Source organism: Colobus angolensis, unplaced genomic scaffold (genome assembly GCF_000951035.1).
Source record: "Colobus angolensis palliatus isolate OR3802 unplaced genomic scaffold, Cang.pa_1.0 Scaffold100, whole genome shotgun sequence".
NCBI lineage: Eukaryota > Metazoa > Chordata > Mammalia > Primates > Cercopithecidae > Colobus > Colobus angolensis.
Window position 1 is genome coordinate 3,416,197 of NW_012110920.1, and position 25,885 is coordinate 3,442,081.

The window sequence follows — 25,885 nt, forward strand, 5'->3', positions numbered from 1 at the left end:
GTGGAATAAGTGCTTAGAAGAAAAATAAAAAAGAGTAAAGAAAGGGGGGAGAGTGCAGGGGTCTGAATGAAAGGAGGGAGAAGCACTGTAGTTGAGGTGGACAGCAGAGACCTGTCTGAGAAGACAGTGTACAAGCAGCAACCCAGAGAAGGGCAAAGTGTGCCATGGGGCCATTTAAAACCCCAGAGTCATGGTAGTAGCAAGTTTGGATTTGGATTTGGGAAGCAATTAGAAGATTTTTATTTATTTATTTATTTATTTTTGAGACAAAGTCTCGCTGTATCTCCAGACTGGAGTACAGTAGAGCGACCTTGGCTCGCTGCAGCCTCCGCCTCTTGGGTTCAAGCGATTCTGCCTCAGCTTCCTGAGTAGCTGGGACCACAGGCGTGTGCCACCACCCCCAGCTAATTTTTGTATTTTTAGTAGACACGGGGTTTCACCATGTTGGCCAGGATGGTCTTGATCTCTTGACCTCGTGATCCACCCGCCTCAGCCTCCCAAAGTGCTGGGATTACAGGCGTGAGCCACCATGCCTGGCATGTTATTACCTGATTTGTGTATTTTATTTTTTTTTAACCTGCCAACTGCTTTGTGGAGAAGTTACTGGAAAGGGTCATGAAGAGAAACAGGGAGAAGACCCTATTCCGAGGTTACCATCTGGTCTGGCCAGAGGTGTTAGTGGCTTAGTCTGGAGACTAGTGAGAACGGGTCAGGTTTGTGATACATTTTGAACATAGCATTAACAGGATTTGCCCATGGATTATACATAGAATATGAAGAGAGAAATCCTAAATTGTTGGCATGAGCGACAGGGACATAGGGAGGTTGTTTATGGAGTTGGAGAAGACAAGGTGTGGAGAAAGGGATCACGACAATGTGTTGATGTGGTCATGGTCATTTGAGGCACTTGTGAGATGTCCAAATGGAGATTTTGAACAATTGGACCTAGGAATCCAACCCTTAAGGGAGAAACCAGCAGTGGAGCTGCCAGTGCGGGAGTTGCCCATGTACTGGTGGTATTTAACTAATCACCCAGGGAACAGATGTGGCTACAACAAAGTTCTGAGGAGCAGAGGGACCGCGGGCATGGATGGGGCATTTCTTGTCCAAGCAGCATGTCCTTGTGTGGAGCAAGCTTTGGAGTCCCCACATTGACAGGAAAGGCACCAAGCAAGGACGTGATTCTTCCCCTCTGAGGCACCTCTGTCTTTTCACTTTGCTTTTGCTGCAGTTTGGCCCTCAACAGCCTAGACCAAAGGTTATACATGGGCACCCTGAGAGCGAGATAAAGCCAAAGATGTGTTCCCTTTCAGGTGTCTGTTGTGTCTTGAAAACAATGAAATCATGCTTACATTTGGGGGAATTTCACTTTTTAAAAACACAGATATCTTTCTAACTTCTTTTCAAAAATTATTAGATCTGGCGATACCGACTCTGCAGTCCCCAGTGGCAGCAATTCCCTGTGGAGTAAGAGCTGTGCCCCCTAGATCGGGCAGGCACTCCCCAGTTCGCCACAGCCCCCAGCCCTCCCCGTTGCCCCCCAGTCCCGAGGCTGATTTCAGTTGCTATTTATCATCACTCTTGCTTTGTGGTTTTCATAGAGAACAAAAATGTTTCTCTGGATCCATGAATCTATCAAAGTGGGGAAACAAAAGGTAAACCAAGGGACCAAGGTGTTTTCGCATATATTTCTTTGTGAAAATGAAGAGCCTTCCTACAAGGTTAGTCTCTGCTTAAAAGGAGTACAACTTTAGAGACCATTTCATAAGTGTCAGTTTGCTTCCAAGTTCGTGGTCAACCTGGCCTTCTAGGTATCTGGGTTAGTGGCCCCAGCTTGAGACCTTTTCTGGGGCACCCAAACTATCACGTAGCCCCCTTGCTGGCCCTGCAGAGCTACAGAGGGTCCTTGTTCCCCAGCATCTCTTCGACGTGGTTATGTCTGCTCCATTCATTGGCCAGGCCCTGACTCAGCACCACCACTGCCTTTGGGTTGAACACCTCAATGAGTCACACAGCATGTTCACGTGCAGCCTGGAAACTCTGCTAATTACTTTCGAGTTAGTCCCTTCAAGGCTACCAGTCATTGTCTCCCCTCGGAGACCAATACCTGCCCTCAACATGAGCCTAGTCTGTGCCCCCAGAGCGAGGAGCATGAGCTAGGTGAGCAAATGGGGATGAGGGGAAAACAGGGAGGGCTGGGGGACTGTGTGTGAAAGTACAATGGGGAGAAACAATAGAATAAGCATCCATGCAGAATTGCTGCTTTCAGAGATGGCAGTCACTGTTGAAGACAGCATAGGAATTGCACCAATTCAAATTATTTATTTTGTTTTGCTTTTATTGGGTTTTTTTTCTGATTGAAACGAGATCGATTTGCTCATCAAAACGTTTAAAAAATGCAGCATTAATAATGAAAATGTTTTCTAAAATAATAAATAGAATGCAGGACACAAATGATAAAGCAGACCACCTCCACAGGAAGACAACAGCCGACAGGCGTGCACTTCCGGACAGGGATAGCAATAGTTGGCAGGTAGCTCCCGATGCAGACTCTGCCTGGGCCCAGACCATCAGGACCCTTTTTCTTCATTGCTGTGAGTCCTGGATGTATGTGTACTTTATTTCTGGCTACGGTTTGTTCTTGGATTGGACACACTGTCAATCTCAAGGAACCAAAAAAGCTAATATCTCAGTTTCTGTGGGTCTGGAATCCAAGTATAGCTTAGCAGGGGCCCTCTGGAGAGGTAATTGCATATCATAAAAAAGTTAAAAATCCAGAAAAGTGCATACTAAAAAGTAAGTTTCCCACACTAATCCTGGCGCCCCCAAAAAGCCTCTGTTCCTAACCACAATGCTGAACCTTTTTATGAAGCACAAAAGATGACTTCAAATCAATTAGGAGAATTCACTAATAACATGAACTGAAACTGTAGAAATACAGTAGAACTCTCTGAGGACATAACATGAGTGAATATAAGTTGACACCAAAAATTTTAAAGCAGGGAGTTGTTACTAGTGTTATCCATTTTAGATATTTCTTTATTTTTGTTGTTGTTTGTTTATTTGTTTGTTTGTTTTTGAGATGGAGTTTTGCTCTTGTCCCCCAAGCTGGAGTGCAATGGCGCAATCTCTGCTCATGGCAACCTCTGCCTCCCGGGTTCAAGCGATTCTCCTGCCTCAGTCTCCTGAGTAGCTGGGATTACAGGCACACACCACCATGCCTGACTAATTTTTTTGTATTTTTAGTAGAGACAGGGTTTCTCCATGTTGGCCAAGCTGGTCTCAAACTCCTGACCTCAGGTGATCCACCTGCCTCGGCCTCCCAAAGTGCTGGGATTACAGGCATGAGCCTGTAATTACACCACACCTGACCTAGATATTTCTTTAAAAATAAAAATCCAGTTTTTTATACTCTTACACTAGACACAGCCTTCAGGGACTTCAAAGATTATTAACACCATGACATTTTACACAAAACTGTGTGCATTTATATGTGCACATACATGAATTTTTCTGGGGAGAGAATCCCTAGTTTTTGTCAAGTTATTGAAGGAACTTGTGTCCCCTAAATAGTTAAGAACCACTACTTTAAGCCGGGCACAGTAGCTCACACCTGTAATCCCAGCACGTTGGGAGTTCAAGGCGGGTGGATCACCTGAGGTCAGGAGTTTGAGACCAGCCTGCCCAACATGGTGAAACCCTCTCTCTACTAAAAATACAAAAATTGGCCAGGCGCAGTGGCGCACTCTGAGGCAGGAGAATCACTTGAACCCAGGAGTCGGAGGCTACAGTGAGCCAAGATCGTGTCACTGCACTCCAGCCTGGCGACAGAGTGAGACTCTGTCTCAAAAAAAAACAAAACAAAACGAAAACACTTGCTTCAGCCCCTAAACTTAGAACCACTGTATATTGGAAAAGAAAAATGGATTTTAGTCTATATTTTGATGGGAGTAAGAAAATAGACCTAGATTCATGAGATCACAGTCCACGAAGATGTGTCCTCTTCAAGCTCCTGGTCATTGTACCCACCTATGAATTGAACAGTCCTTACCTTAGCAGGCTTCCCAACATTTTTCATCTTTCACAGAGCTTTGACTCAGGACTCTCAGGACTAGAGTTTGTTTCCCTTTGACCATCAGGCTTCCCAGACACTACTGGTTTTCTTTTATGTTACCAAAACATTGTCAGATCACTCTAAAGGATCAAGGCCTTCCTCCTCTTTGTCCCTCCATGACACCAGGAACTGGCCAGGCTTGGATTAGCTACAGCTTAAGACTGTGGCACCTCACGCCTCAGTTGTACGCACTGAGGTTACTAAGGTAATTATCGCTCCTGTCTCTCCCCAGTTTTAATTTGACTAGGAAATAGACTTAGAAACTTCCCCCTGTCTTTTCTAAATCTCTGCTCTCTTTGAACTCAGGATCCAGGGAAGGATTACACACTTTTAAGAACTCCTGTGAAGCAGTCCAATGAAATTTGTAACCTCCCCCATTGCTGGCCTCTCTGCATTTGATTCTAGGCCCTAGAAACAGTGATTCCCAACTCTTTCTTCCCGTCACGTCCATAATACCACTCTTTAAGTCCTTCAGTGCTTCACAAATGGACAGGGGCTAATCTCCAGGAGGGGAGAGAACCATTGAGTCAGAGGAAATGGACTTCGTAATGTGAGACTGGATGAGGGGTACACTACAGAAACAAACTCTGCAATCATTTCTGAAGAACAGCTACTCAGATGGAGAAAGCTGAGTCTCAGGCCTCTAGTTTCCCAACAGAGGACCTTTGGTTCCTCCTCAGAATCAAATCCTGCTGATGCCCATAAGGGAGACTCCTCAGCAGAGCTCACAGCTCTGCAGACTGTGTTGGGGAGGTATCCAGAGCTGGCCCAGCCCTCAATGCCTGGATGGGCAAGACCCAGTGGGACTCATCAGGTGCAATGGCTCATTGAAGACCTTGGATCCTTGGCCAAGGTTGGAGGTGTGGCTGGAACAGCTGCTGGCTGAGAAGGGGAGAGTTCCCAGAATAAATAAATACCCGAGAATGAAGTCAGCCTGCATCCAGAGGAAGCCCGAGCAGAAGCCAAATGGCATGCTGACCTTTTCCTGAATAAATCCTGAATGTAATAATATAGAAGGAGATTATGAACATGAAAAACAGTTGCATTCGCTGTTCTAGGAAGAAATTCACTGGCTTGGTGGAATACAACAGCTAATCAGTTGGCTATTTTTTAGTAAGTCTAGAGGCTAGAAAGGAATATCCCTAATAATTTGATTATTTTGTTATGCAAGAAGGTACACAATGCACAGTGCCTGTGCCTCTGACCATATATTTACCAGGGCAGCCTGAGGGTCCCTGTCTGCCCTGGCAGCTTAGTGTGTTGGTGTGTAGGAGCCATATTCAGCTCTGCAGAGTGACATGTTCTCAATGTCATGTGGCTTTTGGTAGATAAGATCCGAAGATAGGGATGAGGATGGGGTGGTAAGTAGAATTTGAAATGGGAGCTGGAAAGAGAGAAGGGGTCAGAGCTGCAAACTAGCTACCTCTAGTTTGCTTTTCCTGAACTCCTGAATGACCATTCTGGTGGTTACTCTTCTCCCCAGCTTACTTTCTGGAAAGCTTCTGACACCCAGAAAGGCAGGTGGCAATTTGTGGACCTTCTGCTTTTGCTCTTGGCAGCGCCTCCTGTGATTGTGTTTTTTGGGCATTCATGCGAGAGCTTTCCAGCTTACCCCCTTTCCCTTCTCCTCCAGTTTATCACAGTTCAGTGAAGAGAACATGATGGACCCCTACAACCTCGCCATCTGCTTCGGGCCCTCGCTGATGTCAGTGCCGGAGGGCCACGACCAGGTGTCCTGCCAAGCCCACGTGAATGAGCTGATCAAAACCATCATCATCCAGCATGAGAACATCTTCCCAAGCCCCAGGGAGCTGGAGGGCCCTGTCTACAGCAGAGGAGGAAGCATGGAGGATTACTGGTAGGGGGCTTGGGACGGGAGGAGGGGAGGGATTCACTAGCACACACTGGCATGGGAGCCAGATGGCCACACGAAAACCAAAGGGAAACACCCAGATCCTCCCAACTCCTCACTCCCAGGCTGCCAGGGTCTGGGGATGGTATAGGCAGCCCCCACCTCGGCCCCACCCACAGACTAAATGCCACTTCTTGCCACCTCCCTTTTTGATGAGTTCTGAGTGGCAAGGGACTATTTTGAAAGGTATTGACAACATTAATTGTGATACTAATCTCTAAGAAAGGACTTTTTATAAAGTTGCATGTTTATTAATCAACAGTGTCTCTCGGGCTTCTACTCTGCTGTGTATTGTGAGAAAAACCATCCTGGGTCCCAAAGAATTGCCTTCTTATTGGGAAGAGTTTAGATAAAAGGCATATATTCCTGACTGAGTTTGTAAGCTGGTACTTCAAAATGATTTTAGAAATTTGTGAAGAGAAAGAAGGGTCAGCCTTGTTTTTGGCAGATTAGGGATGGTCCTCCCCTGAAGCAGCATTCCATTCTGTGGGGCCAGGTTTTCCATGACCTGGCTTCGGAACAGAGATCTAAAAGGAATCCCTGGGATATATCTTTGCTAGACCCCTCTGTTAGACAAAGAACAAATCACTATTTCCATTTTATGGATGAAGTTGCCGCAACCCAGAAAGCCCAGTGACAGTATTTTAGTCCACTTTAGTGATGGGAATTTAACCCCAATCTCATCTCTTAGTACAGGATACAGTCCGTCACCCCATGCTGCCTGCCATGGTACCATTTACGGTGTCATTTTTTTACTAAACACAAAGACAACTGCCTCTCTCTTTTAATCCCTAACGTCCCTACCTTCCCCCTCCTCCTCCCCCTCCCTTCTTCCCCTAAATAGTGTTTCAGCCTGAGCTGAAAGCACAAGCCAGCCCAAATCGGATTCCGTCTGAATTCAACATCTGGAACCAATTCGGCCAGCCCCATTGCTATCGACTGAGGTAGGGGAGGACAGGGGAGGTTGTTTACTTAATTAGAGGCCAATTGGGCCACACTTCTCCCTGACCCCCACAGAGCATCCTCTTGCCCAAAGAGTGAAGAACATGGCATTTGTGTTCTGTGAACATAGTAATATCAGTGACATCCCTGGGTTCATCCCTCTCTGCTGTATTGCAGATTTCAGTGTCTGGGTCCAAGCTGGAGGAACCTATGCTGGCCAGCTGGGAGAGAAAGCTTTTTGTCACTGACAGATGGTTGGTGGTGACTGGGGAGGTTGTTGGTCACTTTAGGTCTCAGCCTACTGGATGATGAGCTCCAGGGAGCTGTCCTTGTGCATGTGACTTAGAGCTTTGGTTTTTCCCCTTGCATGAGTGGTGGCAAGCTGTAGAATAGCATTTCCTTCCTTCTAAAATCAGGCAGAACCTCCGCCCTCACTTCTGAAACATCAAACCACTGCAGGCTCTGTTCCAGTGCCCAGGGCACAGAGACCCCTACAGCCCTGGCCCCTGAGTCCCAGCCCAGTGGGACAGAGTCCTGGAGGGGTGTGGCTCAGGGGCACAGACAGGCAGGTGCCTTCCTCCAGTTTTCCTCCAAGGTATTCTCCCAACCTACCTACCTATTTCTTGTGCACTCAACATTTATTAGCAGCCTCTGGAAAAACCACAAGATTAGTCAGGGAACATTACTACCACAGACTGGGTGGGAGGCCAGAAGCACCTGAGGAACAAGAGTCGGCGACCTTGGGTTGAGAGGGACCTTTCAACCACTGGATTCACACCCACCTGGAAGGCTCATGGCCCCTCCTCTCCCTTCTTTGGGAAGTGAGAGAAGTGCCAGCCCCGGGAGCTAAGGCGGTTAAGGAGGTGAGTGAGGGTGGTAGAAGGGGAGATAGAGCACTAAGAAGAGAATGGAGAATGGTCAGGAGACCCAAACAGCCATGGAAAGGAGAGCGCCAGGCCACATCGCCTCCCCACAGCTGTGGAGAGGAGAGACAAATCCATTTCACCACGCTTTCCGGTCCTGAAACTGGAACCCAGTTTTCTAGGACTACCTGTTGGGTGGTATGGTGGGCTGCTCCTGAGACCTCAGGTATTTTTGGGCCTGGGTAGGTGCACAAGAGCAAAGGCTGGGGATGGGGTGTGTTTCGAGAGAAGCATAGGATTTTAGGGCTAGAAGAGACCTCAGAAAGCATCCTCTTGCCTTTCTCATAAAGCAGTGGTTTTCAAAGTGAGGTCCCTGGATCAACAGCATCTGTGTCACAAAGGACTGGTTAGAAATGCACATTATTTGGCTCCACGAAGACCCAGTGACACAGAAACTCTGAGGGTGGGGCAGTGTTTTTTAATAAGCCTTTCATGGCTCCCTGAAGTTTAGAACTATTGCCTTACTGGCTGGCCATGTAAATAAACTTGAAGCCCTGAGGGAAAGTTTGTCTTTGAACCTCTGCCCCTCCACCCCTAGCACCTCAAGGGTTTCCAGAACATCACAAAATTCATCAGATTCATCAGATGGTTTTTAGCCCTAGAAAACAATGAGAAATTGTGCCTACATTTTTTGACAAAGAAGAATCTCCATTTATATTCTTCTAGAATGTTCTCTGGAGCCTGAGAAACCTCCTTAGAAGTGACTTGCTCTACACAGGACGAGTTCTGAACTGGTCACCCAGTCTTTGAGGAACTTACCAGGAGTGTAGGATCCATCTCATGGGGAAAGAGGCTGGAGGGTTCCAAGGTGGAAACTGTGCGGCCAGGCTGCCAGGCTGAATGGGTGATGGTGCTTTCACACAACTGCCTGGAAAGCCTCACCTGTTACTGCCGACTACCAGAGGAAGAACTTTAGAAATGAACAGTTTCTCTACTTTTCAGGAAGTAAGAACTTCCTGGTGCCCATCCTCATGAATTTTGAAGTCCATGAGCCAGGAGATCAGGAATAGAAATGACTTTCCTAGTAACCTGCCTATCCTTTCTCGATTCCTTACACTGGATGATTTTTTTTTTTTTTTAAGACAAGATCTTGCTCTGTCACCCAGGCCAGAGTGCAGTGGCACGATCATGGCTCACTGCAGCCTCGACCTCCCAGACTCAAGCAATCCTCCCACCTCAGCCTCCAGAGTAGCTAGAAGCACAGCATGCACACTGGCTTTTTTTTTTTTTTTCTTTTTTTGTAGAGACAGGATCTCACTAAGTTGCTCAGACTGGTCCCAGACTCCTAGACTCAAATGATCCTCCCATAGTGGTGGGATTACAAGCGTGAGCCACTGTGCCTGACCTACCCTGAATGATTTTAAATTTCATGAATTATTTCAAGAACTTGACCCAGCTTCTATCCCCTGCCCTCTAGTCCATAGCAAAATCCTGCCCTCTAGCCCATAGCAGATTCTTCCTCCCCTACTTTTGTTTCCCACCCTCGCCTTCCACTTTTTCACCAGTTCACAATCTAAACTACAAAGCAACCTAGAGGCACCAACCAAAATGAGAAAGAAGGGAAGCAAGGACTATTTATTAAGCACCCGCTCTGTGCCAAACTTGTTCCTAAATTATTAAGTCCTCACACAGCTGAGGATATAGATCATTATCTTCAGTTTATAGATGAAGCAGCTGAGGCTTAAGAGGATTAAGTAACTTGCCCAGGATCACACAGCTACCAAGTATCAGAGCTGGTTTTCGGATCCAGTTTTATCTGATGCCGAAGCCCAGCATTTCCCTTCCACCCTGCTTCCCCCTTGAAAACCAGGAATGAATTCACGTAGAGAATCAGCCCTTGAGGAGTTGAGTTGTTCTCTATTTTCTAAAGAATTTAGCTTATACCTTCAAAAGGGCTTCCCTTTGTCTTGAGATATTCTAAGTTCCAAGTAGTCTCAAGTGGTTTTTGTAGCAGGAGCTAGACTGGAAAAACTCTAGAGCTTTGTATTTCATTATAAGCATTTGTCTGTTGTGTGCAGTTAGGATATAGAGAGCGTAAGATGGATTCAGTGCCCTTGTGCCAGGGAGGCTGTATGAAAGGGAAGACAAGAATTTTATAAGCAAATGTTAATGTCCCGGTCCCTCTTGCTTCTGTTGCAGTGATAGCCCTCATGGAGAGACTACCTCGGTTGAAGACTCAACCCAGGATGTGACTGCAGAGCACCACACGAGCGATGACGGTACGAGGCCCTGCTTCCTGGTCGTGGGGACGCCAGGGGTGAAGCAGAAGGAAGTGATTATATATCGTGTGCATCTAATGAACCTGTATGCCCAGTGGTCCCCTGAGGACAGGCAGAGAGCTCCCTGTCCCAATTTCATTCTCTTCCTTCCTTGGAGACATAGACTACCTTCTCAAATAGAATTGCTCTGTATTAAACCAGAGGTGAAGAACTAGGCCTTCCATAGCCCTTCAGCCTTCTTGCCCCACCTCCCAGCTCCTTGTCTGGCCTGAGTGCAGCATGATGTTGGTCCCTTATCATAGCCTAGACTCCTGCCAGACAGCAGGAGAACAAAGTGAAGGAAAGCTCATTTGAAAAACAGTAAGCAATTGGGTGTGGTGGCTCACGCCTGTAATCCCAACACTGGAAAGCCCAGGAGGGAGGATCACTTGAGTTCAAGAATTCAAGACCAGCCTGGGCAACATAGCCAGGCCCTGTCTCTTAAAAAAAAAAAAATAGTCTGGCATGGTGGTGTGCAGCATCCCTGTAGTGCCAGCTACTTGGGAGGCTGATATAGGAAGATCCCTTAAGCCCAGGAGTTCAAGGCTGCAACAGGCTATGATTGTGCTACAGTACTCCAGCCTGGGTGAGACAGTGAGACCCTGTCTCAAAAAAAAAAAAAAAAAAAGAAAGAAACAGTAAGCCTGGGGTGCGAAATAGCAGAGCTGAGTGCCCCGAACCCAATAGAAGCAAGCCAGAGGGAGTGGGAATGAGGATGTAGAAACCACATGCTTTCACGCCTACCGACTGGAAAAACTGACCCTTTCCAAAGTACAGACATGCGAGTGCCGAGCAGGCTGGTGGGCGTGCATCAAGGGGAGGAATGCTCAGCTGTCATCCTCAGGCCCCTCAGCAGTGCCCATGCTTTGTGAGGGTCTGTCCAGCCAGCACATTTCCCCTGCTTCCAACAGCTCCACACCTCCATTTCTGGATCACATGGGCTCTGGAAGTCTCAGCAGCTGACAGGAGCCTCAGAATTTTCTGGGCACAAGAATGAAATGGCACAGTCTGTGGAGCTTTCCCTGTTCCTGCCTTGCTGGGAATTCTGCAATTCTTGGCCAGCTTTTAAAGGAGAAAAAAAATAGGACTGCTTATTTAGATCCTGATGTCGTAAGGATCCATATGATCATTTGCTACATTCAAGGAGGGGAGTAGGTGAACTAGGAAAATGAGTAGTGGGTTAGAGCCTACCTCGTGGCCAGCTCTGCTAGAGGCTTTCTGTATGTTATCTCTTAATCCCTAGTGAAATTGATATGGCCGCAATTTTACAGTTGAGAAAATGCAGGTCAGGGAGGTCAAGTAACGTTCCCGAGGCTATAGAGAACTGAGATGGGTATATTTAGACAGGCCTTCTCTGACCAGCCTCCTATAGTGAAATCTCAACCCCTCCTGTTCAGGAGCAGACCCACCAGCTAGGGCCGTCTAGGCATGGTCTTATTTTTAAGCAGCCTTTCTCTCTACTTCCCAGAATAGCTGACTTTCATCTCAGGTTCCAGCTTTCTGGGAGCCTTCTCTTTGCTCTTTGATCTCAACCGCAGCCTAGCACAGATGAAGATAATGATAACAATAAGTCATGCACACATACCACTTACTATGGGCCGGACACTGTTCTAAGCACTTTTACAAATTGTAATTCATTGACCTTCATGACAACTTCATGAAAAAGACACTATCATTATCTCCATGTTAACAGATGAGACAGAAGCCCATACAAAAATGAAGATACATTGCATTTGTAAACCCCTTTTACTTTTTCAGGTTACTTTCATGTGCATTTTTGTCATAGATTGGTCACAAAATGTATTTCCATATTTTGCTCCTTGAGAAGTTGATTGAGCAAGTTATTTTCTCTTTTTAGAGACGAAAAGTTCACATTCTACTTACTAGGGGGAATGGATAACATAAAATATTTAGAATACAGTATGATACATTTTCTACAATTATTGGAATTATTATATAATCATAAAAGAAATAATGCTTAAAAATATAGTATGGCAAGTTTGATGATAGATATCAAAGCATGAAGAGCTTTAAAAAAAGTTACTATGGAAAGCAGAGGATGCGGCCGGGCACTGTGGCTCACACACCTGTAATCCCAGCACTTGGGAGGCCGAGGCGGGCAGATCACGAGGTCAGGAGATCGAGACCATCCTGGCTAACATGGTGAAACCCGTCTCTATTAATAATACAAAAAATTAGCTGGACGTGGTGGCACACGTCTGTAGTCCCAGCTACTCGGGAGGTTGAGGCAGGAGAATCACTTAAACCCGGGAGGCAGAGGTTGCAGTGAGCCAAGATCGAGCCACTGCACTCCAGCCTGAGTGACAAAGTAAGACTCCGTCTCAGAAAAAAAAAGAAAAAGCAGGGGATGTTGAGTTGTGTTGTGATGTGTTTCATCAGGCAGGTAAGAGAGAAGAAGGTTCCTGGTAGAGGGAACAGTGTGAGCAAAGGCAGGTGAAAGATGATACCAGTGCTTTCAGGATAATGGTACAGTCTGCATGGGAGTTACTTGCTTTATAGATCATCCATGGCTTCATTTTCCCACTAAGTTATCTTCCCACCACTGTAAGTTCAGCTAATTCAGCTTTTCCACCCAGTTTCCTGAGTCTGCAGGTCCCAAGAACATGTGTTTACTTCTTTTCCACCCTTCTCAGAATGTGAGCCCATCGAGGCCATTGCCAAGTTTGACTACGTGGGCCGGACAGCCCGAGAGCTGTCCTTTAAGAAGGGAGCATCCCTGCTGCTTTACCAGCGGGCTTCCGACGACTGGTGGGAAGGCCGGCACAATGGCATCGACGGACTCATCCCCCATCAGTACATCGTGGTCCAAGACACGTACGTTGGGCCCATGGCATCTTTGCGGGTGGTCCCCAGCTGCTCTATGGGAGTGAGACTTCATTTCTGGAGCCACAGGACTACGAGGGAGGCCAACCCCTGGGGGGTCCGGTGCAGTCCTGAGGCTCACGCAGTTCCTTGAAGAGCCCCCCCACCCCACTCCCTGCACTCAGTGGAGAATTGTTTTAAATCTCTCCACTGTCTGTGCCCCCTGCAAATCACCCCCTAATCCAGTCATTTTAGAAACCTGCCAGCCAGCCAGCACTCATCCATATTTATACCTGATGAGTGATAACAAGGGGTTTTTATTTGACCACCTCTATTTCTTTTCTGGAAAGATCAGGCTGGGAAAACGTTTTTGCCTCCCTTTTTTTTTTTTTTAACAACTATGCTCACCCCAACCTGTTGAGCCACTCTTCCACTTGCAAACTAAAATGACTAGTTTTCTAGGAGAAATCTGGCTTAAGCAGTCTTATGGAAGTGACCTAGTTCATTTAAACCAAGATGAGGTTGATTTGGGGTAAGATGGGGGAAGGAGGGAAAAGGATGTCAAGGAACAAAGGAAACCTGAACTGGTCCCAGAGAGATCTCATCTGATAGGCTGTTGGTTGATTCTCACACTTTGAAGCAGTTGTCCCGTGGGCCCACCCAAGCCTGCCCCCTGTCCCTTTGCCCTGCCTCTGTCCCCAGCTCCCCTCCCTTGGATACGATGCTGTCAGTGTTTTTAGTCCTTCCCTTAATATTATTTTTTAAAGGTTGATATCCTGAGTGAGTCTGCACCCTCCCAGCCTCTTCCCGGCTCGTTCTGCAGGGAAATCCTCCCTCTGTTGATAGCATCGCAAACCTGGTGGCAATCTGTGCGTGGACAGGACCCTCCCAAATTTAGCATTATGACTTCACTACAGGATCAAGAGAAGATGAATTGTGGGGGAGAAGGGGCTTTCTTTGTCATCAGTAGCCAGAGGGGCCAGGAGAGCAGTGGAGAGACCTGGGACCGGCTTGGATGCTCTGAGCGGGGCTAGAGGCGCTACGACAGTGTGTGGCAGTGTCCTGCCACGACGCCGCCATCTCCAGAGCCACCACACAGTTGACTGTCCTTACCCGGCAGTGCTCAGGACCTCAGCTGATAAACCACAACCTGGACTTGCCGCCTCCTTCTCCAGGAGGCCGCCCCAGCACGGCCTCCCCAGGAAGCAGCATGGGGTAGAAGGCAGATGCCTCGAATCCAGGTGTCCCCTAGCCACGCTTTCCTGAGGAGCTGAGGAGCCCGCAGAACTCAGCGGATTATTTATTTTTATTTAAACGACCCTTCAAAGGCCCTTAGGTTTCCTTGCCTCTGCTCACAGAACTAGCCCAGCCAGGTGTCGCTGCTGCCTCAGAGCTGTGTGGGGTCGCGTGTGTGTCGGGGGGCCATCTTGCCGATTTAACACTGCTTTTTGTGTTGTTGTTGTTTTCCCTCCTCCCTGCCTGCCTGCCCCTTCTCCCCCAGCGAGGACGGTGTCGTGGAGAGGTCCAGCCCCAAGTCTGAGATTGAGGTCATTTCTGAGCCACCTGAAGAAAAGGTGACAGCCAGAGCGGGGGCCAGCTGTCCCAGTGGGGGTCATGTAGCCGATATTTATCTTGCAAACATCAACAAGTAAGCTCTGCTTTTCATTTTCTGCTCCCCTGAATGACTTGCAACACCCAGCCTCACCCTCTGGCCTAACCCCCGATCTCCATTCCTGTGCTGCACGTAGGGCTCCCAGCTCCCCCAGCCTAACAGTTTGCATGTGGTCACTGCTGCTGCAAGGCGGACAGGGCTGAGGATGCTGCTACAAGCCTCGGGGCAGGCCCAGGTCTCCAGCTAGCTGCCCTCGTGCTGTGGAAGGGTGCTTTACTATGTGTTCCCGCAGTGTCTGTCCACCCAGACCTTTGTGGCAGTCTTACAGCTAAAGCTTTGACCAAAGCTTTGGTCACTTTATGCAACCTGGTTTTGTACTGTTTCTCAGAGGTGCCTTCTTTTTTCCAATCCATACTCAAATAATAGTCTTTGATGTCTGTCTTCCTTGACCTGTGTTCGTGCAAAGATTCAAAGTCTGTGTGTGGCTTCTACTAGGCTGATGTTACACCAGGTGGGTTTATTGAGATATCATGTGTCTGTTCCTCCCCCTGTCCTGCATTCACTCCTGTGGAGGAAAGGAGGCCACAATGTCCCTAAAGAAAGCTTTGTCCTGAGCTCTTCATTCATTGGCTAACCCCTACCTAGCTCCCTTTTCTTCTGCCCTTTCACACCGGGAGAAATAATTTTCCATTTTGTTCCTATTGCTTTGGCCCTGTGTACTATTCTACCCCCGTAGTCCCTTTGCAGATCCCCACTCCTGCTCAGCAGGCTCTTACCTCTGACCCCCAGCTTTCACTGTGGCTGTTAGCAACATCCTGGGGTTTTAACTCCACCCACGCCCGATCTGGCTGTCTAGAGGGATTCTACGCCTGCGTGCTGCCGCCTCCCCAAGAGGCATTCGGGTTATTGGAGAACTAATCTCATCTCAAGGGGCCAGACACCAAGTCCCAAAGCCTACAGACCTCTTTCCGCCAGACCCTGAAACCTGGCCCCGTGCCAGCAGGATGACAAGCCCCAGGGCGCTCCTGATGAATATGGATTGGAGATGATGTACAGTTTTTATTCCCCTCTGGCTTTTGAGGAATGAAATGATTTGCACTTTGAAAACCTGTTAACCATAGCCTCTGGACACTGAGACTGGAAGGAGAATAAAGGATGCTTGTTGTTTTTAAACTATACCAGGTTTCCCAGATCTCTTGGCTTTTTTCCACCCAGACGGTAGCAGGGGGAGTGGTTGGGGCACGTGGCTCTTTTCCATCTCTTTCACCCTCAAGTTAGTAAAGTCATTTATTCAGATCACTTACTGAGTGTAGTTATAATTTAATTCAGACCAGTTAAGAAAGAATTGAGGAGTTTCTGTTTCCCTTCAGCACACTGCCCTGCTGGGAGGGCAGGCCAATATCAAGTAACTGTGGGCTAATCACATTTTTTTCTTATTTACAATTCTATGTTAATTATAACCCTACAATCAAAAGGCCGTAATCCTGTAATTAACCCAGAAACCAAGGTGGGGTTGGTGGAGGAAGAGTTAGATAATTAGTTCAGTACATATTTTTAAGCCATCATATATTTGATACCATTTGTACATAGAAATTGTAGAGAGTAATAACTGAAATGGTAAACAAAAAAAGAAAAAAAAAGAGTATCTGGTAGAAAGTTAAGGTGGTTCCCTTGAACTCCTTGCTTGCTGGTGTCAGGAGTCTTGGGATGGGGTTCTTGGAGGACAAGCCTCATCACCTGGTGGGTGGGTAAGCGGCGGCCCCCGGGCATGTCTGGCCCTTAGGAGTGAGTTGGCCTTTCAGTTCTTACCTCCTGTCCCCCACACCACTCCTCCTCCCAAGTTCCTTCAGTTTCCTGAGTGCCCAGGTTCTCTCTCACCCCTGGGCCCTCACACCTGATGTCTCCTCACCTGGTCACCTCCTCCTCTCCCTTCAACACTCAGCCCAAAGACTTAGCTCTTTGGGGAAGCCCTTTTGACATCCCTGAGTTCCCCAGGCTGAGTGAGGTGCCCTTATGCTGTATTCCAAAGGCACTTTGAGTACCTTTTGGTACGCACGCTGCACTCAGATCCCCCACCAGATTGAGCTCCTTGAACCCAGGAACTGTGTCTTCCTTTTCTTTACATCCCCAGGGCCTGGCCCGGAACATGGCCCACCACAGCCACCCCATAAATCTGCCTTCTCAGCAGTTTCAGCCTGTGAGTCAGCCATCCTCAAGCGGAAAAAGGAAAACAGCAAAGAGCTATTAGGGTGTGGCACTTCCATTTAATTCTACACATTTATTAAGTATCTACTGTTGTGCCAAGCACTGCTCATGGTTATTCAGAGATAAAAAAGACAAGGTCCTTGATTTCAGAGCTCACAGTCCGGCAAGGTAAAGACCCTATGGACAGGTAACTGAAAGGTAGCATCAGGTGCTCTGAAGATACAGAGGAGGGAGGGGTCCATTCTTCCTGCAACTTGAGTTAGTGTGGCAGTGGTGCCAGTGCAGCTGGAGTTAGTGGTGCCAGGGAAATCCTTGCAGAGAGGGGGGTCATTTCAGCAGGGCTTTAGAAGACTCTGAGAACATCCTTTTTCCACTCGAGAACGGCTGACTCACAAGCCTAAAACTTGCCAAGTGGACAGATTCATGGAGTGGCTGATACATGCCAGGTCCTGGGCCAGGTGCTGCAGGCAGAAAGATGAGGAAGACCTCAGCAATGAACAGGACTAGGACTGACTTAGAGCACTGACCCCACCTCACAGACCAGCTCCTTATCTTCAGAGTCTGACCCCTTCCCTCCTTCCACCTCAACTCCTGCCTCGGCCCCCATCTCTCTTAGATTCAAGATCAGAGCTATTCAGCGGCCATCCAAATCAGAAGTTTCATTGCCTCTTAGATTAGACCTTTTCCGATCTGATTCCAAGACAAAATGAAATTATCCAGCTGCAGGCAACACTAGGATTCTGCCAAGCCATTTTGTCTGAGAGCCCTAAGTGGTCTGAAACAAGTTCGCCCAGATCCAGGGTTCAGCCCAGTGCTCAGTGACTTGAGAGTCATGTATTTCCACACTAAGAAAATGCACAAACTGGGCCCTAACTCTGCAGTATTGCTGCCTCTTGAAAACTGTTCTGTTCCATCCCTACAGAATAAGCAACAACAGCCTCTTGTCAGAGCTCAAAACACTTACAGACTTTTTGGAAAAAGAGACATGCTAAAATTTAGAAAAGTTAACTATCCTCTTACCAGCAATTCCCGACCTCTTTGGTGATGGTGAGACTTCTTCTCCTACCTGGGACCTTAGGTTTCTGTTCATGGCAGGTCACAGAAGGGGCCTTTCCATGAATCTCTTTCCCATTAGAAACTTTCGCTTAATCAGACATTTTTTCTGACAGCAACTTACATCTTGACAACACAAAGCCCGTGACCACCAAGTAAGTATCCATTTCTCCTTTGCCCAGCTTGGGGGTGGCAAGGGAATGAAGACATGGAGAATGCAAGAGAAGATGAAGCCGAGGACAGAATGTGTTCGTGTCCCTCTCCTTCCGAAGTCCCTGGGGGCCAACATCTGCCCCCTCCCACTTGTCCTAGCTTCCTTGGAGCCAGGGCTCCCTGATCACACTGCCCTTTCTGTTTGTGATTGAAGGCAAAGGAAGCGTCCAGAATCTGGGAGCATCCGGAAAACTTTTCGGAGTGACAGCCATGGGCTGAGCAGTTCCCTGACTGACTCCTCCTCCCCAGGGGTGGGGGCTAGCTGCCGCCCATCCTCCCAGCCCATCATGAGCCAGAGTCTCCCCAAGGAAGGGCCAGATAAGTGTTCCATCAGTGGGCACGGGAGCCTCAACTCCATCAGCCGCCACTCATCCCTGAAGAATCGGCTGGACAGTCCACAGATCCGGAAGACTGCCACAGCAGGAAGGTCAAAAAGCTTCAATAACCATCGGCCCATGGACCCTGAGGTCATTGCTCAGGTAACTGTGGGCTCCTGGACAGACAGCATGAGTCTACATTCATCACTACCACTTAGTGCCACCCACCTAATTATGACAGAACTTGAAACAGAACAATTAGTTGTATGTCATATACTGAATATATAGCCACTCTGGACCTGTGGACCCGATAAGACAGCTTAATAAGCAGTCTGCCTGTCCCTCTCTCCCCAGGAAGAACCTAAAGACAGAATAAAATAAGCCTAGCTTCTTGCTCATACACTGACTATTAGGAAGGCTGTTGTAATTTTTAAAGCCAGTGTTAAGAGTATTTTGATAGCCCAAGTTTTGGGTCTAAAGACCTTGGTAGACTTTAGTAAAACTGCCCAACTATTGAGGCTCAGGTGTAATCCTGAGGCTCAGGTGTAATCCTGGCCACATTTTTATATTGCTGTGCCCATCACCATCATCACGATTCCTAAGGCTAGTCTCTGGTACTGAGTGGGTATGATCAATTAACAACCTGCACCTGGTCTTAAAGATCTAAAAAATACTCTGGCTGCAGAGAGCTCTGGTAACCAAAAGGATTTGCAGCAGCCCAAGCGTCCAGAGGCTGTGGAGATGAGCTCCCTGGTTGCAGGGTCTTCCTTCTGTGTAAGCACCACACTGATGACTCTCTGTTTTCCATGAAATATTAGAGATCCAACCCCACTTCTAAAAATCCGACTACCGGGGCCACTCCGAGCAGTTCACTCAGACGTCTCTCCCAACTATATAATTTTCATTAGACCAGGTAGGAACTAAGGGCTCATTGTTGCCTTCTTATCTCACCTGAGTTGAGATTCTCCTTACCCCATCTTCCAGGGGGTGATAGAGGCTGGACATGGTCTCTCTTGGCTTAATTGTGGTTCTCTGCTTACAGAGATGTACCTGGCAAGCCCAGTATTGAGCGATGGGCCTGAGATGTCTTGCTTTGCTAGCCTTCTATTCTGTGCCTCTATTTAAGCTCTTGGCTGCAATCTGCCTTGCACTACGGGTATCCTCCCAGCTCTCTCCTTGGCCAGGTGTTAATAGGAATGTCAGGAAAGGTAGACAGCTGGGACAGACTAGCTGTAGAGTGCGACTGAGGAGGGAGATGGAGTTCTTCCTGAACATTTTAAAGGTTTGAGAATGTCACAGGGATGAGTGAAACTGAATCACTGTGAACACAAAGCATGCATCGCTCTGTAGGACAAAGAAACCTTAACTAGAGGCCTTCACTGGGAATGTGTGAAATCCTTCCATGTGAACCTAATCCCAGGAAGAAATCCTGTGGTAGTTTGGGGGTGCCAGACACAGGTTTATGGGGAGGGAGTGTGGGGAGCTGGGAAGTCTCGCTGGGAGGCAGCTGGCTTGCATACAAAGGTTCTTTGGTTCTGCCTTGAGCCCCTGGGCTAGGACTGCTGTTGGCTAAGATCTAGAGTGTTCCATTGATTTGCAGGCAATTGATTCACTTATATCAGGTATAACTCCCCAATGCAATCCCTCCTTGCCCCCCCCCCCCCCCCGTGGTGATGGCTGGAAGGAAATGGTTTCAAATTGGACGCTGCCCTGAGCTGGAGAGGAGGGGTGGGGGGAGGTGTCTTGGGCTCCTGAAACTTTCCTCAGCCCCTGAGGAGGAAGGACTAACCCTCTTCACCTTTGGCCTTGAAGTCCAAGAGAATAAAGATCATACATCATCTCTACCACTTTTTAAAAAAGTGTTTATTATGTACAATTTCAAACCTACCCAAAAGCAGAGAGAACTGGGTACAAATCCCCATGTACTCATCACCAAACTCCTGGCCCTTCTTACTTTGTCCACGTTTCTCCTCCCCACTAGATTATATGTCACTTCATCAATAAGTATTTCAATATCTGTCTCTAAAATCCAGGGTCTCTAAAAAAAAATCAACTACTTTTTCTAAAGGAAAAAAAAAAATCTCATGACAATGAAAATCCCTCTGTCCCCGTTTCCCCACTTTCTGAGCATTCATATGTTGGAGGATTTGGGCCAAGTACAATAATCTGGACATCTTACGGTCGGTTTCTTCATGCCTTGGCCTGTGTTGTTGAAACCGGCTCCTTGGGGAATTCTCCCCTTATTTGCCTCACCTCCTCCTTTTTCCTGTTTTGCAGGATATTGAGGCAACAATGAACTCAGCCCTGAATGAGCTACGGGAGCTAGAACGGCAGAGCAGCGTCAAGCACACCCCTGACGTGGTTCTGGACACCTTGGAGCCCCTCAAAACCTCCCCAGTGGTGGCCCCCACATCGGAACCTTCCAGCCCCATGCACACCCAGCTCCTCAAGGACCCCGAGCCCGCCTTCCAGCGCAGCGCCAGTACTGCTGGGGACATCGCCTGCGCCTTCCGGCCTGTCAAGTCTGTCAAAATGGCTGCCCCGGTTAAACCACCAGCCACGCGGCCCAAGCCCACTGTCTTCCCCAAAACAAATGCCACTAGCCCTGGTGTCAACTCTTCAACTTCCCCACAGTCCACTGATAAGTCTTGTACTGTCTGAGGGATATAATTTAATTGTTCTAGACAAAGGGATTATAGGGACTGACTGTTATTAAAATCTTCCTATTTAACTAGCTTGGGGACTTCAGTTGAAAATTAGGTTCTAAGTTGTTCTTGCAGGAATTAGCCTCCCCGTCTCCCAAAACCTTGAGAATGAAACCCTTGGCATCGCCTCTCCCTTCCCACTGCCCTCTGCTTCCCCCCCAGTCGTCGTAATTCAGCCAGCTGCAGTCTGTACCGTTCTTAGGTTAGCCAGAGACAGGTTTTCATTATCAGGTCACTGTGAAATCTGGTAAGGCAGTCCTGAGGACATGGGCTCCAGTCTCAGTCCCCTCAGACCACGGGGATGCCTTGACCAGTTGGTTGGCTACAGCCATCCAGCTTTCAGTGGCATCTTGTTTTGGGAACTGATTATAGAGAATCATATGTAGTCTAGTCTTCATTTTACACACACACACACATATTTGACATACACACACGCGCACACGCACACACACACACACACACACGTTTTTCTAGTCTCTGGCATGTGTAGCCTCTCCTGGTCATAGACCAGTCTCTTTGTAAGTTATTGTGGCAGTTCACACAGTAGCCACCAGGGGTCTCTGTTTCTGTTACAAACTTCGTTCTGTCTGGGTCAGAGAACCTAGCCTTTGAAATCTCTCCATCATATGAAATATCATGGGATGGGACAATCCCGTAACCTGTTTGGGGTTAGGGGCTTTCTCTCTTTGTCCTTTCCATTGATGTGAATTGGTCATTGGTGTTTGCTCTTGCTCTCCTCCATCCCCTAGAAGTACACCCCAGTCTTATTAAGGAACTTTTAAAGTTTTTCTGAATGTATAGACATTTCTCGGGTTCCTACCTTTGTCTCTGATGGACCATTTTCCATTTAAGACTTTTTCCTATATAAGACAGTTTTATAGCTGGTTCGTTTTAGGGTAAAGAGTCTTAAGAGAGTTTTATTGTGTCTATGGCAGGTTTGGAAAAGGTAAGAAATGGGTCCTTTTTCCTCCTAATGTTTTTGGCACTTAAAACATAAAATTCATTATCCTATTAAAAAGTTAAATTCAGCTTTGCTAATCCAGAAATTGTTCCCAAATGAAAACTTGTTTTAAGTCCACCCCTTAGTTTGGTTATTTTACAAGGTCTCTCTTCAGGGACCAACAGGGGCTTAGAGAGCCTTAGTTAGATTAAAGGGAGACCCTGCCTCCTAAAACCAGTTTTCATTGATCCAAACAAGGACAATTAAGGGAACTCTGACCCCACGGGTTCTCAAGTCTTCCCAAGGCCGGAATCTAAAGAAAATTAAAATTTGAATGCTGAATATTTTGGCTCTACTCTGGCCTTTTTTCTGGTTCCCTTCCAAAATGCACAAATATACCCTTGTCTGCTCCAATCCAGTCTCCAAACCTGGTGTCCGTGGTCCTGGCCCCCCTAGCATCATGCTATCCCAGGAGTACCAGGACCGGAGACATCCACAGCCAGGCTCATGGTTCTCGACAGCAACTTGAGTTAAAGCTGAAACTCATCCTTCTTCTCTGTGTTTTCTGGTTTAAAAGCTGCACTTACATTTTGGCCTTATTATTTTCTGTAGTTCAGGAGAGATGGTGGGTTGCCATTCAGGTAGGAAAATCTGAGTTTTCTTATCTTTGACCTAGAAGAGATTATTTTTGGACGAACATGTGAAATTGGTGGTTACATCTATGGAAAGTGGTAGGATTTTTTTTTTTTTTTTTAATCCTGTGTGAAGGAAAAGAGGTGCTTTATGGGAAATCACTAATGAGAAGGCTAACCTGCAGCACCAGAGAAACCTTTCCAAGTGCTAGAAGGGAGAACTGAAGAACTCCTTCAGTGAAGTGAGTCAGCCTGGAAGAGGCAACCCACAGTCTTGGTGTTTGTTGCTGTTTCCTGACCTGTTCTTGCCTGTCACCTGGCCCTACACAGGTCCTGAGCCAACAGGGGGCTTTCATACCCAAGGATCTGTTTCCTTGCTGAAAATGAAACCCCATCTTTCACTTTACATTCCTTTCAGTCCAACTGATCAAAACTGGTACCCACACTTGTCCTTTCTCCCTCTCTCCAGCACACTCCCCTCTAAGAAAGTAAAAGCAAAGCTTTCTTAATGGCAACGCTTTGGGCCTGTTCTGTTGTTCCTGCTTATTTCTCTTTCAACCCTGTATGTGACTCGTGTTCACCATCCCCTTGATCAGTGTCCATCCGCGCTAATTTGCATCATGAACTGAACAGTGTGTGAGTGGTCACCTACTAAACCCAACTCTGGGGGCAGAGCTGTCTTCCCCATCTCTGGTGCTCCTGACACCTGTGAGATGGTCCTGTCGAGAGGACTAGGAACCGATAGGAGGAGAGTCCTTCTCGGTAGAGCTCACTGCAAACAACTGGAATTGAGGTTGCACACTGTGATTTTTACACCGAAAAGCCAAAAGGAGCTGGCCATCCAGGGCCTAGGGAGACCAGCCTTCCTCAGCTATGGTTGCTGAAACCAGCATGATGCTTCAAAGAGCCCTGCTCTGCCCCTCATGGCATGGATCCTTTTCCTGGTGTGGACTCTGAAGGGTCAGTCTTTGGGGAAGAGAGGTGGGGTGGGGCTACTAGCATCCCAATTTAGAAAACAGAGGAGTTTGTAGCCAGAAGCCTGTAAACTGGGAACACTGGTCTCAACCAACCTCCTCAGGGCACCCTGGCTTCTCCCCAAGGAGATGAGGAGCAGTGATGCCAGCATCAGGATGTGCAGAGCACTGGAAGGGCTGGTGCAGATCTACTTCCCGTGTGGAAGAGAAGTCAGATCTTCCAGGGAATCGCAGTGTGGTGGTGTCTGACTTGTATGTCACATTTGTGTAAAATGGTATATTCTTTAAAATAGTGTTGATAACTGGAATATTGTATGTATGCTTGGAGATGCTTTGTGTGAACCTAAGACTGTCACTCAACAGATGTTGGATTGGGGAAAATCCAAAGCACAACTTCAAAATAAAATACATTTTTAGGTTTCGATGCTGCAGTTCATATCCCTTCTCTCCTCTTTGAAATCTGATTCAGGACTTCAGCTACCCAGGAGGGATTTTGATTCATCTGTGCTAACAGAGCCTTGCCTGGCAACAGAGAGCAACGAGATGACCTTACAGCCAGCCACCTTCTCCCTCCCCACCAAGTCATAGCACACTTGCATTTAGAATGGGAGGTTTTTTCCCCAGCATTTCCATTTAGCCTGTGTGTGGATTCTCATAGGTTTTGTGGAGAGTCTTCCAGCTCACCATTGGACTGCCTGTTGCCATGAGAACCATTGCCTTCACAGAATCCACCTTCCTTGTTTTCTATCTCTAGTCAGATTTCCCCACTTCAGGGAGTGGGGCCTAAGAAGTTGCTTAGAAACTTGGCAAGCTACAACCAAGGGTGACTAGAGGTTCTCTTTCTTCCACAACCAAAGCCCTGAGTCATTCTGCCCTTGACAGCCCCCTGCCTCTGGGAGAAAAGCTGACCAATTTGCTTGTGCTGTTGGTGGGAGTGGGGGATACAGGTGATGTTTTCTCTCCTATAGATTGTGAGTCTAGCAGAGCTTAAGTTCAAGGATGAAGTTATTCAAAGGTAACAACTTGAAACAAAAGAAACAAATCCTAGAGCCCTCAGGGCCAACACTTACTTTTAACAGGCTTGTTCTAATACCAGATGCCCCTGGGGATGGATCACATCTCTCCAAGTGGGTATCCTGTGTTCAGTGGTAATGCAAGGAATCCTACCCTCAGCTCTAGACAGGACATTTTACAACCCCTTCTTAGGTTTATCATCCCTTTCCATTATTCATATGTCTTTTATTCAGCTTTGCTATGCCCTTCCAGCCTACTGTCTCTTCCCTTCCCCTGTTTTCAAGGAATAGCTACATCTTGAGCTTCTCTTGCTGGGCCCTTGGCCTCGGGTAAGTCAAGGCCAAGGCTACTGTGCCACTGTGGTAGGAATGAGTTCTCCCTGAGTGCAGAGAGAATGGGGATGGCCAGGAGCACCCCATAATAGCTGTGACATGGAGCCAGTTCGTAGGCCGTGAGCAGGGGACAAAAGAGCCCCTTTTCAGAGGGTCCCGAGGCAAAGGCAGGCTATGCTTTTTAGGTCCTCTTTATCCATATATGGTTCTTTTTATTTCATATGTCCTGATGGGAGCTGGATGGAAACTAGTGGCAATGAACACTGTCAAAACACAAGCCCATTCCATCCAGATAGAAACCAAAAATGCAGACCAGATGTATGTTAACTTAGGAAACAGTCTTTTAAGACTATTTAACCTAAATGTTTATATCAAACTTGTCCAACCCACAGCTCAGGATGGCTTTGAATGCAGCCCAACACAAATTCATAAGCTTTCTTAAAACGTTATGAGATTTTTTTGCAATTTTTTTTTAGTTCATCAGCTATCATAAGTGTCCGTGTATTTTATGTGTGGCCCAAGACAATTCTTCCAATGTGGCCTAGAGAAACCAAAAGATTGGAAACTCCTGATTTATGTTCATCGGTATTTGACATTTCCTTTTACTCAGGAGTTAGCAACCTTGGCATATTACATATACTAAAGACAGTCATTTAGTCAGTCAACAAACATTAAGCTTCTCTCTGTGCAAGCACTGTCCCATAGTACTGAACAGAAAAAAAAACAGGTAATGGAGCTTTCTAGTCAGGGAGGACAGATGAAAAAGCAAAATGAGTATTACTCTGAAAACGAAACTGTAGTAAGATAAGAGTTGTTCAGGAAATGAAGGATTCTGCTTGACCTGGCAAGGCTGACATGACTAGTAGACATCTAAGTGGAAATACCAGGTAGACCCTTGGATGTACGAATTTGGAGT

General features: G+C 47.2%; 1 protein-coding gene across 1 annotated transcript in view; it reads left to right on the forward strand.

Moving 5' to 3' along the window:
- SRGAP2 (SLIT-ROBO Rho GTPase activating protein 2) overlaps positions 1-24,047 on the forward strand; it is a 263,500-nt gene extending 239,453 nt beyond the window's left edge. Inside the window, exons 18-24 of the mRNA XM_011937394.1 lie at positions 5,748-5,972; positions 10,031-10,110; positions 12,804-12,984; positions 14,474-14,620; positions 17,959-17,997; positions 18,210-18,534; positions 20,650-24,047. Of these exons, the coding sequence (XP_011792784.1) occupies positions 5,748-5,972; positions 10,031-10,110; positions 12,804-12,984; positions 14,474-14,620; positions 17,959-17,997; positions 18,210-18,534; positions 20,650-21,033 (1,381 nt within the window). The 3' untranslated portion in view covers positions 21,034-24,047. The remainder of the gene's footprint in view (positions 1-5,747; positions 5,973-10,030; positions 10,111-12,803; positions 12,985-14,473; positions 14,621-17,958; positions 17,998-18,209; positions 18,535-20,649) is intronic.
- The last annotated feature ends 1,838 nt before the right edge of the window (positions 24,048-25,885 follow it).